Source organism: Trachurus trachurus, assembly GCF_905171665.1.
Source record: "Trachurus trachurus genome assembly, chromosome: 10".
NCBI classification, from domain to species: Eukaryota; Metazoa; Chordata; class Actinopteri; order Carangiformes; family Carangidae; genus Trachurus; species Trachurus trachurus.
This window is the reverse complement of record NC_139894.1, coordinates 20,907,862-20,924,569: the sequence shown is the minus strand read 5'-3', so window position 1 is coordinate 20,924,569 and position 16,708 is coordinate 20,907,862. Positions and strand designations below refer to the sequence as shown.

Here is a 16,708-nt window from a genome sequence, read left to right as displayed (position 1 = left end):
GACGGGTGCGGACGAAGGCGACGCCACAACAAGCAGACGGCGAGCATGCGGGTGACGTCATCACGCACGCTCTACGTATGAGCAAACTTTTTTTTTTTCCTCCACGAAAACTTTGGAAAAACTTTTTGTCTTGCGTCTTTAACACAATGCTGTTATCGATGTGTAAGATGTGTAAGTTAGGCTAATTGTTACCGATTGGTATTTGTATTATTTGTATGAGTAAATGTAAAAGCAAAGTAAAAAATATATAAATAAATCTTGTCAAACAAAACATTTTTTTTTTTTTTTTTTTTTAGAAATCTGACACTACTTAGTTTCTACAGTAAGTGCCAGGAAGGAAATTGGGGAGAAGAACACACTTTCAATAGAATGCTTTATCTATTTATTGATTTATAGTACCTATGTCTATAAAACATACAAAATTGGACCATAGTCACAGATATAAAATCAAACCCTCTCTTTAGCCCCTATAAAACAAAAATCAGATAAATACAGAATATTATAATTACTATAAACCCATACAAATATAGCCATCAAAACAGAAGTATTATTAAATGTTGTGGTACATAATATTTTGCTGCCTGACAGTTCTTTAAATAATTCATGTAGGCCTATGGAAATGCTGGAGAGTGTGGGAGTAAAGGTACTTGTTCTACCATGAACTGACTTTTGAAACTGCAATTCTGTTAAACAGAATATACAAATTTTAAATTAAAATTAAACAATAAAGCAGGAATGTGTAAAAAATTATCAAGTAACAATGTTAAATTAGAGAAATTAACGTACTTAATAGCTTCAGAATTACTAATGTTATGGGTTAATAGCCCATCAGGCACAGTCATGGCATGGAATATATAAAATTAGATTTACATATCTCAAAGAACTCTGAAATAAAACGGTGTAATTCCTACATTTCCCATTGTGCAACAGAAGCCCCCCAATTGATATAAGAAATTCATAAAACAGGAAAAGAATGAATCATTTCATTGATGATTTGTGTAGCCTACATTCATAATGCACATTTGGTCCCCATATTGCACAACTGTAAACACTTAATATCAATGTTTTTCTGCTGTGTCCTTTGTGTGTTTTTGGCTCAAGGTGAGATTAGAAGAAGGCACAGCATATTGCTTTGGATGAGTGTTGATTTCATAGATTGTTCCGCAAGGCCTCAGTGGCACCGGCACTTCCTCAGCAGTGTATTGGTCAGACTTCACATTTCTTATTCTTTTTTCCCAAAAAAGGCATTGTACCATATACCATTCTCTTTCATCAGTCACACTCTCTCATTTACACCGTTATCCACACACACTCTAACACAGGCCCTTCTTTGCCCCAGTCCCACCACACATTCACACATTTACACACACATACACACACACACACAAACATACTGAATGTTCAATTGCACTGTAAATCTTCAAGACTCCTCCTTCCTCTTTGGTGCTTTGAGAGCTGCGTTTATTCCACAGTCACAGATTTGGCCAAGTTTCTGGGACAGTCAACCTGCAAAAAACGCAACGTGTTAAACCAACGTGTAATGGCTGGACTTAACATGTTTACGTAATACATTACACTTTATTACTGTAAGGTGGAATGGCTCAGCAGCACTATGGCAGAGATTTGCTATGTCATGAATTGGCACCATATATTGCCAATTCACCAAGGAACATGAACCTCCCTTTTAGACTAAAACAAGTGTAAATCTACAGTCTAAATAAATGAACCAACAATGGCAGAATCTCCCTGCTGTCATGTTGATGTGACAATCTTTTTTTTTTATTACTGTAAAACCTGAATCACCCATCCCTGTCCTTACAATAAGGAACACCTAAAACAGGTGGAAAGTAATTATGTATGCCATAATTGTGTCCTATTAAAACACAGTCCCTGTCTAAACTGGTATGCACAAACTATAATGCAATACATTTTTTTATCAGATATTGTGTATTTAATCAGTTATATAGTTTTGTCTTAGTGTTGGGTGTGGTTACGTGAACACAATTAATATGGCTATAAATGTCTGGGTATATTGATGAGTGTATATACGTATATACACTATGAAAATCACATGATAGATAGTTCAGTTCAGGTCAATGAAATGAAACCAATGAAAGGTGCAGTATTAGGATGCTAGATATAATGCAAAGTATCTCACTGTCACACATCTCACTGATTTTATAATAGATAAAAAGCACTCAGTCAGCAACTCTATTACTGTTGGACTCATATATACTGAGAATTTTCATAGCTGGACTGAGTGAAAACTGTGTCGACTACTTACGTCATATCCTCTCAGGACGGCCAAGTGGAACGACAGGAGCTGCAGGGGAATGACACTGAGGATGCCCTGCAGACAGTCCACAGTTTGTGGCAGCTCGATGGTCTGGTAGGCATTCTTAGTCACCTCAGGGTCGTCCTGACAACAGAGGATGATGGGCCGACCCTGATGGCAAGAACATTAACATTAGTCGGTCAATTTAATGTCATCATTTATTATGGATTTCAGGAGTTAGGGAACTGACTGTGAGAATATACTTTGTGGGTTTTGATCCATTCATTGAATTTGTCTAAGAATTGTATACCAGACTCATCCTTGAATGGGTTGTTAGTAGATGTAAAGATGGATGTACTATTGTGTCACACCTTCATGCCCACTATATGTAATGTTTGTGTTATTTTGCCTGCAAGTCAATTAAAATGTGTTTTTCCAGGACATACCGATCTGGCAGTAACTTGCTGCAGAGCATTCTGGCACTTAATGTAGCAGGCGTCTCTCATGACGATCATGATGACCGGCATGTTTTTGTCAATGAGTGCCAGGGGACCGTGTTTCAGCTCCCCAGCCAGGATGCCCTCCGAGTGCATGTACGTGATCTCCTTGATTTTCTGCATTGGAATAAAAAGGGAAAAACTGTTTTTTTTCCTTCTTCTCTTTCCTTATATTTTGTGAACCAGACGAGTGAATTGCAGTTTTTTTGACAGACCACTTGGCATTTTCAACTCACCAGCGCCCCCTCTAGACACGTGGCATAGTTGTAACCTCGGCCCATGACCAGGAGAGACCTCTGCTGATACATTTCATTGGCAATAGTCTTGATCTTCTTATCCAGAGACAACACTTTCTTTATCAGCTCTAGAATTAGAAAAAGTGGGAGTAGAGGCCAAAGTCATTTGGTGGTGGAAGTACAAGTGCACAGGTTTCACAGATTTAGTATTTATATGTGCATTTGTATTTCTACAGTACATTCAAAGATGCTATGTGCTAACCCTGAGACCAAATTGTCTCTGTGATGTATCTTTGTTTTGTTGTGGCACCAACCTGGTAGCACCTTGAGGCCGCTGATGATCTCCAGTCTTCTCTTCTGCAGGGAGAGCCTGTCCTCACTCGTCATCAGGCCGAACATGATGAGGGCAACAAACTGACTGGTGTAGGCCTGCGTCACACGCACACAACAAACACTAACATATAAGCTGTGCTGAGAAGTCTGGCAGGAAGATGAACATATCTAGCAAATAATGCAGCTCTACTGTATATTGTCAGGCAGCCCGCAGCAAGGAGAATTGTATCATCAAATTGATTTCTAATACATTACAGCTTATATGAAGTATTAAAAAAATGTCCGTTTGACATTTTTCTGTCTGTAAAAGGTCTTTTGAATAAACATATTAGGTGTATAGGATAAACTGTACCTTGGTGCTCGCCACTCCGATCTCAGGCCCAGCATTTATGTGGACTCCACAGTCTGTTTCTCTGCAAATGGAGCTGCCCACAGTGTTGGTTATACCAACTGTCAGAGCACCACGCTCCTTGCAGTAGCGCAGCGCCATCAAGGTGTCTGCCGTCTCTCCTGAGGAAGCAGAGGGAATGAGCGGATATGCTTACCATGCACAGTGACAGCACAACGAGGCCACTTTTGGAAGAGACATTTAAAAGAGGATGATATTCTTTTTTCCCCCATAATCTGATTGTGTGAACATTTTTTTTGTCCTGTCTGATAGGCTGTGTGTTATTCACCTGACTGACTGATGAAGAAGCAAACATCGTCTCTGAAAACAGGGGTGTTACGGTCCAGGAAATCACTTGCCAGCTCCACCATGACAGGCAGCTCCGTCAGCTCCTCGAGGATCTGTCTGGTCTAAGAAGTGTGAAAACAAAAATCATCATCGTCACCACTCTCAATACAAGGAGCAATTTATTGTTTTCATCTGATTTGAACTTGAATTCTTTAACACAAATCATCATCATCCTTCTTGCTGTAATTTCTACAGTATAGCGAACAGCTATACTCACAGCTACTGCAGCGTGGAAGCTGGTGCCACAGCCAATCATGATAAGCCGTCTGCAGCGTTTGACTTCTTTCAGGTGGTCTTTCAGTCCACCGAGAACCACTGAGGAAAGGACAGTTACATTATACTGTTAATTTCATGCATGATGATGATACATGTTAGTTGTTATATTATTTTATAAACAAATTACAACAAATTACAAATTACCATGTTTGTATTTATTATGTATGAACGACTTTTGTGCCTCACAAATGTATGCTCATTAGCTTAGAACTGTAGTCGGAGAAAGCCACCCTACAAGCCCCTGGAGGGTTTTTTGGCATTCCCCTTCACATTGTTTTGGATTTTATATGTTATATCTTTTTTAACTTTGATATGTGAAAATAAATAAACAAACAAAGGCATCTGAGATTATTCCACCTGATCATATTGTACTGTTGTGCTAATGGTGATTATTTTGTTATGAAGGTGAAAGTTATGGATGACAGCTTGTGGTGTGAATACTATTTGTCTGCAGTTAAGTTTGTCTTTCGAAATTCAAAGTTCAAACAGACAATGGTGACACAGACTCTACTAAACAAACAGCAGATCCTGTGTGCGTAGGATTAATAAGTGCCTGCTACTGATTCAAGGGATCAGGGAGCTGCTCATGCATCCGATTACATCCTTAAACTTTGAAAGCAGGAAAGGTTATAAGGTCGCTGGTCACCTGTGTTGCTGTCAAAACAAATCCGGCCCCTCATAGTGTTGACTACTGACTCCGGCTGCTCAAAGATCTCCTTCTGCATGAAGGCATCAAAGTCGCCTGCAAGGAAAGGGAGAAACAGATGAGCTGGTAAACTGAAAAAGGCTGGGATTTCTTTCACTTCTTCAGCCAGCAGAGGGCGAGCAAACACAAATCTGCCACACGTACTTTATGTAGCAACACCAGCATAGTTTGTATGTGATATTGTGCTCATATATTTTGCAATAATTTCCTTTACAGATAAACTACATCTGTACACCAAACAAAAATAAAGCAATGATGCCAGAATGGTCTTTTTAATCATTATCTGACCTTTCATGATCTGCTGCAGCTCCATCTGGAGGGTCTGGATGGCCCTGATGGGGTCCTCACCGGCCTGCCGGTTCACCCGGTGGATGGAGAGTGTCCCCCCAGTGACCACGGCGATGTCATCATCCTCCATGTACAACACCTTGTTGGTGTGCTCAATGATGGCACTGTAGGCAGAGTGGAGAAATACTTGAGAGATGAGCATGCAATGATTCTTTTTTGAATGCTATGGTAGCAAGACAGAAGGAGGAGGTAGATGAGTTTAATAATATGTAAAATAAGAATTGAGTGACACGGCACGAAGCAGAGAGACAAATGGTTTTCTACCTGGCATCAGAGGCAAAGTAATACTCCACAGCCCTCCCATCTCCAACAGAGTTGATGGCGTTGGAGCAGTCAGGCCGGTTATGGCTGTTCTTCTCCTGGAGTCCCTCCTTTACATGACCTGCAAGGTCGGAGGTCAGAGGTCAAGGGTCAGAGGCCATAAAGTGACTTTGAGTGAATAAAACACTCAAGATGTTCTCATCATTTGAATTCTTTCTTTCAACCTCAAGATGTAGTCAGGCCCTGGCAGTGGGAAGAGGTTTTGTCCTGTTGTGAAACTCTGATTTGATGTGAAAGTTTTTATGTGGAACATCTGAGCCAACATATCAGAAATAACTATTCAAAATGATCCATATTAACAAATGGGCTCTCTTGAGTTCACAATAACACTGGCATGACACACAACCAAACAAGGTCTCATTTAGTGACTTTGCTGTGGTGTTCACAACAACAAAGGGTGTGTGATGATAGAGATTTTCGTCAGTATATAAAATGTGGGGGAAAATGAGGGACAGAGTTGAAAGATTTTTTTTCAGTCATTACAGCGACGCACCCAGTTTGGTTTCCAGTTTCCAAAACACCTAACTGCTTTGGACTTTGGACTAACTTCAACCATTAATAGCCATACAATTTGAAGTGATAAGACAGTGAAGTCACAGTCCTGTGCCCCGTAGAAATAAAGAAGCAACTAAATGATTTAATTGGAACATGATAACTCTAAACACGTAAACTCCCTCCTTAAAGCAGAAGTAAGTGGTCCGGTCGTTTTCGCTAATGCTGCGTTCCAGGCAGGCTTTTGAAATCGTAAATTACAGCTTCAAGTCACAACTTACGACTTTGTAGCGTTCCAGGCAACCCACTCGTGTTTTTCCGACCTGTTTTACCAGTGAAAGTCACTATAACGGCCACTCGTAACTTCCGACCGGTGAACTCGTACCAGATCGAACTGATACGACTTCACGGTCGGAAAAATACGAGTTTCCTTGAACGCACCATAACAGTCATCGTCCCTACGTCGCCACATTCACGGCGTTCCTTGGCTGCACACACAGCCCTGCATGCCGTTCTCTCTCCTCATTGGATAAAAACTGTAGGATACGATAAATGTTTTCTCCTCGGCTCAGAGCAGAGCAGAGGGACTGACAGACCCGTGTTTCGGTCCAAACACTCTATGTAAGTGATTGCTGTCGGAAGATATAACTATTTAAGACTTATATTAACACAAATATATCACTCACTTCTGCTTTAACAAACTACTTTTTTCTCCTGGGAGTTGTGAGAGTAGGAAGTATAGTCTTCTCAAGGAAGTAAACTTGATTTTACTATTCAAAACTACACAGAGAAGACACAGAAGTCCCTGGCAACACATTAGGAAAAATGTCTTTCTAAGAAACATTTTTCAAAGAATCCTTGCGTAATAAAAAAAAACAAAAAAAACAGAGCAACATAACATCTTGTATATCTGCCACAGTTAGCCAAGAGAATCAGTTTGACAGAGTCAGAGTGGATTTCTTTTGGGGCATTTCACTGTAATTCAGTGGGAAGAGGAAGACAAAATGCTCCCTTGACTGGAGACATGTTTAAAGCTCTTGCTCTGTATTTACATAAGGTTTAGTATGTGAGGCCTCTGAACATTTGAGGAGCTGTGGTGAAGTCGAGTGTGTGCAAAATGAGAGTTTTTAACTTATCCTCTTGAATATCTTGCGAAATTAGTGTTAAAAATAGTGTCATACTGTAGGTTCATTCTGACTTTTGCACATCTTTTTGCACATCATCACAAGGATGAGTCTGATATAAAATATTTAGGAAAAAAAATCAATGAACAGATCAAAACCAACAATAGTATTCCCATGTAAACAAAGCCTGATATAGTTTAGACACTAGTTTATTTGGGGTCAACGTCACATTCTGCAGCTGTAAATACTCACTAGGGCATCATATCAGTTGCTAAAATAAGCCCCCACAAATATTTAATCCCATTTCAGTTTGCTCAAGTCTACAGTGCCTGGCTGTTTTAAGGAATTGTTTTGTTTTCCTTGAATTAAAGTACATAATCATGACCCATTTAGTTGTTTTAAAGCTTCAGTGGGAAGGATTGGGTTTGGGACTGGGAGTTTTAAACTGAGAGGTTGTAGAAGTCAGAAGGTTTTGACAGACTTGTGCTTGATTTATCCACTATGGGTTTAAAAGTATTTTTGTTTCCCATACCTCAATATAGTTGACTACCTCTTGCAAAGTAATGAGTCCTCAAACAGTGGGAAAGTATTGCAGCACTTCATAAGGTACAGGGTGGTCAGTTAAGATCTAACATGCAGGTTTGTTGAAAGTGGCCGATATAATAGAATGTCAGACCTTAAAAATAATGTTTAAAGCAAAGAACAGATCATTACCAGAACATTTACAAAACTTGTTCAAACTGGAGGAAGCGGACAACAGACTGAAGCTTGATTTTAAACATACATTTGCAAGGCTAAGCTTAAAACAAATGTGTATTTCTGTTGCAGGTGTAAAACTATGGCATTCACAAAGCAAGGAACTGAAAAGTTGTACAAGTATGTCTCAGTTTAAGAAAATGTTTAAAAAAGAAAAGACAAGCATCTACAAAAAAGAAGAAGGAGAAAGAGAAAAAGAAGGGGAAAAGATAGACGAGTGGTGTCCACTGCTATTTTGTTTGTTTTCTTGTCACTACTATGTTTCATCATCTTTAATATTTTGAAATAGAGTATACTATTGGTGTTGAGGTAAGCTAATGTAATTATAAGAACAGAGAGGGGCAGGTATAAGTTTTCTTCATCCTGCTCCTTTTCATTCATGGTGACAATGTGTACATTATGTAAATACTGTGTGCAACCATATGTAGAATGTATACCATGAATGGAATAAATCAAAATGAAATGAAATGAAATGAAAACATGCATTTGTATTTTCTTCATATCCTTTTAGATAAAAAATATGTTTGTTGCTTTCTATGTAAAACAAAGAAGCTTGTTACATTAAATGTGATGCAAATTTTCTTGACCAATAAAACTGTAACAGTTGGAGTATCAGACAAGAAGAGGAACAGAGCTCACCACTGTTGTACTGGATGGGGATCTTTTCAGTTGGCAGCTCATGCTCACTTCGCACACCAATGAGCAGCGGACTTCCTCTCCTGCCGGGACAAGAATGAAGCAGGTAGGGAGGAGGAGACGGATGGAGGGAGGGAGAGGTGAGAGGGAATGTGGATTAGGGATTAGGTTTGGTAGATGCACATCCATGTCAGATACACAATGTCATGTGATGTTTTGTGTAAATATGAATGTTGAGACAACCTGGCATCCTCTCCTGCTGTATTATTCCAAACAAAACACTCCTGGCACTCTCTCTCTCATATATATATATACATATACTGTATATTTTACACTTCACTACCTGTACAGACAGGAGCTCAGATATCCTCATACTTATTCCAAGTCTCTCCTAAACCCTTTAATTGTGAAGGCTTGACAGGCAAACTGATCCTCCCTTCATCTACATCCCTCTACGATTTGCTCATAGATCCTGGACTGAGTCACTACTTCCCTTATTGGCCATCGAGTCCACGTGGACTTCCCCTACTGGTTGTGAAGGTGCAACAACCACACGTAGGTTTGGCAGGTGACAGAGGGGTGTGTGAGGAGACTAACGTTAAAATAGACGAAACCATTAAAACACTTATCCTGTGACCACATTGCAAACAGTATGGCAAAAACAAAAATTATTGTGACACTGACTCTTGAGAAACTGAAGGCCTCTCCTTTTTTCTTTTCTTTCTCCGTCTGGATCCCGTCTTTCTCTCTGGGGCTCGGCTGCACTGACGTAAGAGCGCTGGTTGTTTTAAGGGGTGTGGGGCTGAATAAGGGAAGCTTGCAAACAGAAACATGTGGTCGCTATCCAATACAATATTTACCCTGAGGGAGGGAGAGATGAGAAGAAGGGATGAAAGAAAGAGTAAGAGTAAGTAAGAGAAAGACCAGGTGGTGGAAAGAGAAAGAAGAAGGGAAACCAGCAGAATGGGAAGTAAGAGCAGGAAAAGTAAAAGGAGGAGAAGAGGGTAAAAGTCCTGCCGAGAGGTTGATCCTTGACAACAAAGGGTGGGTGCTGACAAGCATCGCTACATAATTACAAACATTCCTCCATCCCTCCGTCCTGGAAGACAATGCTGACTGCTCAACATATTAACCACAAAACTACACTGAGTTTGCCAAAGCCGAGCAGCACAGATATCAGCTCTCAGAATCATCTCTTTAAAAACAACAGGCACATAAAACGGCTGATACGCCACAGTTTCATGACCTTAACAGAGGGTGTGCCAGGAGGCAGCTTCTCCAACGCTGGCACTGCCAAGCAACCTGTCTGCTCATCTGGCGCCGTTCTGCTGCCCATCGGCCTTTGTCCTTTCTCTCTCTCTCTCTCTCTCTCTCTTACTCCCTTCACTCCCTTGCCCCAGCAATCTCCCTTTCCCCTGATCCATGACGGCTCAGTGAACCAGGAAAGGTATAAAGTCAAATAAAATGATGAGAAGCGATTAACCAGGAGTCTTGCTGGCAGCTGCACTTCCCGGAGCTGAAACAGGAAACTCTCTCGTCTCTCTGTTAATGAGTCACAGAAAAGGAGGTGTAGGGCCGGCAGCCCGGAGGCCAGAGGCCCAGGAGGGAGAGAGGGAACCTGAATTCAACCTCTGCTCCTCTCTCAAGACGCACATAGGACTGACACACACAGCTGGACGGGAATTTATGTCCACACACACACGCACATGAAAGAACAGCCATTATCGTCAGCACATACCAGAGACCATAACATGTCATGTAATGGACGTAAGCTAAGATAAGACGCAATGAGTAAATCATATTTGGTATTACTGGTTGTGACTGGGATGAGTCATTTCCAATGAGTCTTGAATCACACCACAGATATTGGTCCATAGAATGAAGTTAAATGCCAATGTGTGTGTGTGTGTGTGTGTTTGGGAGTGTATACAAACCTGGTTGCCACAGCCTCTCCAGGGAAATGACGGCTTTTAAACACCAGAGCGAATGCCCCCTCCTGAGACAGATGGAAGCAGAGGAGGCACAGCGTTTACATTAGCATGATGAAAGAGTGAAAATGCGTCGGGGTCAAATGAGGTTGTGAGGAAAAACTGTTTCAGAACGTAAAAGAATTTGTGAAGGTAAAGTAACCCACGGATTCGTAGAAAGAGTGTGTTTGTGTGTGTAAGAGAAACGTTTCCTGAACACAAGCAAATGTTTCTTTTAGCCCTGTGGGGGCTTGGTAGTTGCGGTGGGGTTGTGGGAGAGTGTTGTGGGAGAGTTAGTGGGGTATTGATGTGGGGTGGGGGGGTTAAAAGAAATAAGACCTCTATTGTATAACGTCAGCTGTATTTCGAAAGCACCGACTGAAATGCTGCCTGTGGTGGTTACTAGAAGCAGAACTGGGTGTGTGTGTGTTTGTGTGAGAGTCTGCGTGTGTGTGGGGCTGGGGGAGAGCTGAGGGGAGGGCGTCATGGTTGTGGGGCTGTTAGTGGGTCTAACTATCTGGTTCCCATTACTCCAAATGCAAAATGGCTGCTTCTGCCTCCTCTGTTTGTGTGAACAGAAAAGTGTGAAGCTTTGGAGCATGAGAGTCACATAATGGAAAAGGGAGGCTCGCTCCATCTCACGCCAAAAAAAAAAAAAGAAAAAAAAGAAATTGCTCTCTATGAGTGATGATGTCACTTGTGATGCTGTTAGGGTGGTTGCCATGGGGACTGTTTTTTGTGATGGTGTGCTGTGTTTTACAGGACAGGGAATTTAAGCAGTTGCTTAAATGAATTCTGTATGCGTGAGAGTCTGTGTGTGTGTATGACCAGTCAATGACACATTATGACACTAACGCTACACGATGCTGCCCTTCATAGTTACCAGGAAGCAAAGTAATAAAACTTTCCATCTCCTAGCAGACAGAGCTGAAGCAAAAAAGCCACAAAAAAACAGTGTTGTGTCTCACCGATGGTGGAAAAAATAGAAATGAAGACATAAGTTCTTACAGTGTTGCTGGAAAAGGAAGCTTAGTATCACAACAACCCCTTGTGCTGAAATAAAGCATGTGTGTCTGTCTGTGTGTGAGGGTGTTGTTGTGTTGTGTGAGCGACTCACCAGCTGCTGAATAACCCTCTCCACCAGCTTGGAGAAGGTGATGCTGTCACTCTCTCGGTTGTCGTAAACGTATTTGATCAGCTTGGGGATCACCTCTGTGTCCGTTTCTGACTCAAACTCATACCCTTTGGTGATCTGAGAACAGCGAGAGACAGTTTATATCAACACACTGAGGAGGTCCGAGCAGAAGGTAACTGACTGAAGGAAATATAAATGTGAAATTATGTTTAAACAGCAAGAAATGTGCTGAGTATGTAGAGTGTCATATCAGTGTAAAGGTGTAACAGATTATCCACTTGATTATATGAAAATCCTCATGTGACCAGTTAAGTACTTCAGTGCGTCATTTGTTGAACTGATGATAACAAACACTAATCGTGATTTTACACTAATTGTTTTATGGGCAACAATATAGTTTAAGATCATTTTGCAGTCAGCCAAAGGTTGAGCTATTTTAATTTTAAAAAAAAAAGTTAATTCAAGCTTTTTATAGTTTTGTTAACTTCCTCCATCAACAAAGATATGCAATCCCTACATCATTTCTTGTGTGTCTAAGTCATGGTTATTGCGGAATGTTTAAAGGGACAACGAGGAGTTTCTATTCGGTTATAAAAAAGTCTCACGTTAATGTGGATGAATCTCCGCTACCCACACTTGTTAATGGGCCCATTTTTGATAAATATATCGTTTTGTCTCTATCGTTATTTTGTAATTATTAGTGGTGGCGGAAATGCTGGTCGAGCCGACCAGCGTTTCCTTCGTGGTGAGTTATGAGAATAACGCCGCCGAACCACCGTTTATGGTCGGAACTACGGTGGTATGTGAACCTCTTTGAACCTCTGACTTTAATTATTGATGAATGAAAACATGAGTCCGTCTTGCGCCGGTCAAAGAAATGTACGGTGCGCGCGGAGGCTCATAAATGTAGTGTGAAAACGCTTCGCTTTTCCAAAACTCCTCATTGTCCCTTTAAAACAAGTTTTCAACTAGTTAATAAATTCCAGTCAAAAAACAGGTTGTAATAATGTAGTGTTCATTTGCCTGCAGTGGTTACCTATGCAGCGGCCAAAAATTTGCATTAGTCCAAAGTCGGCAGGTCAACCAATTCTCAACAATGGGCTGAGAGAAACAATACGACATACCTGGCCAGAGTCTTTCTGACTTGTGGCGTAAAAATAATATAAGTGCCTTTAACTTTAGAACTAGCTTTAACCTGAATGGCAGGCTCGGAAATGTCACTGCCCTGTGACTTAGTTGTTTGTCCAACATGAATTCCCACTGGCTGGATGACTTACCAGGTACTCCTTCAGCTCTTTGTAGTTGGTAATGATCCCATTGTGGATGACAACAAACTCTGAGAAAGTGAGAGTGAAAAGGTTAGATCGAGATGCTACAGGTCAAAAGTTTGTCTTAGTTAAACTGTAATAAAACACATTGTATGTTCTCCCCTGATGATACTCTTTTGCATTTACACACCAGTAAAATTTTTATGAACTAATAGTAGAACAGTCACCGTCTCATCGATAGACCCTGACAATGACATATTAAGGTAAACCTGCAGGTCTAGCAGGTTGCTGTTATCTAAACTTTAAAGAATGAAGAAAAATTATGCAACTCAAATAATATAGAGGAAAAATCATTAAAAACAGTGCAGGGCATGGCGACCAAAAGGGCTATAAAGACATTAAATGACACATTATCTTAACAATAACTTAGAAACAACTGACCATAACTTAAGATAGCAAACCACCCATAAAACAGAACAAACAAAGTCAATTGGCTTTGGAGTTATTTTCCCTGTGATATGAACTCACACACTTTGGACTTTACGCGACACGCCTTTGAAAATGGCACTCAAATGACAAAAAGATGCCAGGCAGGAAAGTAATGGTTCGAATACAAATAAGCTACTTAGATACAAAGGTATAAACAGTGTTGACACCTGTACTGCGAGCAATGACAGCCCACCTTTTGTGTGCATACGTCAACCCAGCTCAGCACCACTACCTGTGCTGCTGCTTTAGTGGCTGAATGATTATGAAATAAAGCTAATGTGTGTTATTGAAGCTATTTGTATTACTGCAGTGTGCTTTGCATGGATTTATAGTTACCTGAGCATGGATGTTAAGTGCATTTGTAAACTCTATGTGAAAATGTGGCAGCATGTATATAAGTACATCAGCACATATTACCATTATCCTTGTCAGAGCGATGAGGGTGGCTGTTGACAGCACTTGGCTCTCCATGTGTGGCCCAGCGAGTGTGAGCAAGGCCAAAGTGTGAGCACAGCTGCGCGTCCAGGTCCAGTGTGTCTTTCTCTGAACAAGGAAAACACAACAACAACCAGTTTACTGATGGTAACAGACTGCAGGGCATTTTAATGACAGAAAATGTGAAATGTCCAGGGGAGGGGTGAAGTTCTGGAGAATTTTGCTCAAATATTGAGATTAATTCAGAATAAGATACAGAAGATGGTGTGATTTTGAAATACCAATGACCAGAATTTGTTTTTAAGATGTGTGATTATAATAATATTGTGTTTTAATACGGATTAACAAAACAAGAAAAAGTGGTCATAAAATATGTGGTAAAATGTGCATAAACTCACGGTAGAGCTCCTCATCCAGAGCCTTGACCTTCCCCTTCTTCTTGATCAAGCAGATAGCGGTGCTATTGAGGTCAGAGGTATTCTTGTTGGGGCCATCTACAGCAATACCTACAGAGAAACAGTGGGCTAGGAATTACACACAAAAAATACACATACTTTTGTATAATGTAACACACAATAGTACAATAGTTCTCATTGTATCACCAAGAGGATATCTGGGATGTTAGTTATGAGGTGATCAAAGTGACATGTGATTTCATAGATTCATATCTGATGTGTCATTCATTGTGCGTGTTTGTATTTTGATTTCAAACTATCTTTGGAAGTTCTCACGTCCAGGCGCAGGGAGTGTTTTATGTCAACGAGCGTCCTCTCTCCTACAGAAAGACCAATATCACTGGGTGTGTGTGTGTGTGTGCGTGTGTGTGTGTAGGACACATGGTTTAACACTCATGAAAAGACCTCTTATTTTTTGTTGCTTCATCCTGCTCAAATAGGATGAACAAATACAGTAGAAAGTGCATGTGGGCGTCCGTGTGTGTGCTGTGTGTGTGCTGTGTACTATGTGACATCTCACTCTACAAGTACCTGTTCACCTGTAATACCAGTTAGATATTTTATCCTGTGGTAAGTAGTTAAAGTACTAATTCGAAGGTAAAAGAATCAGGGTGGACATGTTCAACTCTGCAATTTATCTCTGGTTAATTGCTTTTCATTAAACTTTAAATCCTGTGAAATGTTGCCTGGATTTAATTCTGAGGACATGACACACAGGTGATGCCAAGGAGCAATATGAGTGTGTGTATGTGTGTGTGTATGTGTGTGTGTGTGTGTGTGTGTGTGTGTGTGGCAACTCTGTGGAGCTTAGTGCCTCACCTGCTGAATCGTACCCTCTGTACTCCAGTCTCTGCAGTCCCTTCACCAGCGTCTCAAATATCTCCTTTCTGGTGCGAGGCACTTGGTAATTCAGGTAGGCAAAGATTCCTTTCAGAGAGGGAGAAGGAGAAACACAACTTGAATCCTCTGAGATGCTGCTGGCACCGATGTTTTATACGTCTCCGAAAGCACAGCCCTTTTAATTTCTGTTCATAGATATCATCATGATGTGTTTAAGGATAAGTTGTGTAATCTAACTAAGCCATATGGTGACATTAATATACATTTGTTGGTTGTTTGCTTCCAGCTCAGTTATTTTAATTGCTTGTTTCGTTCCTTGTGTAATGTATTTACCATGTAGAGACAAGAAAATACAACAGGCACAATCACAAATCAGACACAACAAGATTTCATTTAAAGCCTCAGGATATATTAATGTATTAATTCAAAATAACTTTGTTTACAGTGTGAGCCTGCTGGGAAGGCCGTGTTGCACACATACAGTATGTGTTGCCTACTTCTCCAGCTTCTTCTCCCTCTCTCTCTGTGTGTGTGTGTGTGTGTGTGTGTGTGTGTGTGTGTGTGTGTGTGTGTGTGTGTGTGTGTGTGTGTGTGTGTGTGTGTGTGTGTGTGTGTGTGCAGGAATGTTCCTGGGCAGCTCTCCTCCCGCAGGCACACAGCTGGTCATTGACGGACGCACATTGCGCGCAGTGTTGGAGCAGCCAGGTAGGCAGGCTGCGGTAGAACAACCATGACCTCCTCCTTGCAGACGTGAGGACTGTTAAAGATTTACTCTTGAGCTGCTGTAATTGCGAGAGTGCTACACGTGAGTTTGGAAAACGCTCTAATCGGTTCAAATTGTATATGGTTAATTAGAGAGGATGGAGGAGTCACGTCATGAGTGCAAAGTTGTAACTCATCCCTTAGATCTTTTTTTAAACCAGTAACTGGTATGACCTGCTTGTCTTGTTGTCTACACCCGCGCATGAAAACACTGACACGTAGCAGTTGTGCGTAAAACGCTTCAGGAATCCACACAGAGCAGAAACCAGGATGTATCCAACTGTTGCGCTTCAGAATCCACGTGTCCAATAAATCTGCATCAAAATCACGAAAATTACATATGAACAATTATATGATGTCACAACTTTACAAATTTCGCCCTTCATCGCTGAAGCTCCACACCACAACATCGCTGTTACTGGGCACTGACTCTTTTCGTTAGGGGTACGCTCAGATCCTTGCAAGACGCTTAAAAAGAAATATGAAAAGCAAATCTTACCACACATGGCTCAAGCTTTGCCGTAGCTGTCGTGTCTGTTTCTGTGAGAAAACAACTTGTAAGTTCCCCCGACTGGAATGATGCTTGTGCTTCTCCTGAGTGAAATCCAGAGCAACTCAAGC

The 16,708-nt window shown here is 41.0% G+C and overlaps 1 protein-coding gene across 1 annotated transcript; it reads right to left on the bottom strand.

Moving 5' to 3' along the window:
* Positions 1-667: 667 nt before the first annotated feature.
* On the bottom strand, positions 668-16,708 carry gfpt2 (glutamine-fructose-6-phosphate transaminase 2). The gene is made up of 19 exons (XM_083980188.1): positions 16,587-16,708; positions 15,305-15,412; positions 14,429-14,536; positions 14,013-14,138; positions 13,116-13,174; positions 11,821-11,955; positions 10,671-10,732; positions 8,740-8,819; positions 5,672-5,789; positions 5,348-5,511; positions 5,000-5,095; positions 4,295-4,392; positions 4,019-4,139; positions 3,694-3,851; positions 3,323-3,437; positions 3,009-3,136; positions 2,722-2,889; positions 2,285-2,446; positions 668-1,506 (listed from the first exon to the last, which is right to left on the bottom strand). The coding sequence occupies exons 1-19, from the start codon at positions 16,591-16,593 to the stop codon at positions 1,462-1,464; spliced, it is 2,058 nt and encodes a 685-aa protein (XP_083836314.1). The 5' UTR covers positions 16,594-16,708; the 3' UTR covers positions 668-1,461.

Excerpts from the sequence above, each read along its gene's own strand:
- gfpt2 (XM_083980188.1), bottom strand. Across the intron at positions 4,140-4,294 it reads GCTTCCACGCTGCAGTAGCT|ACCAGACAGATCCTCGAGGA; the intron begins GTGAGTATAGCT and ends CACACTTCTTAG. Across the intron at positions 3,137-3,322 it reads CGGCCTCAAGGTGCTACCAG|AGCTGATAAAGAAAGTGTTG; the intron begins GTTGGTGCCACA and ends TTCTAATTCTAG.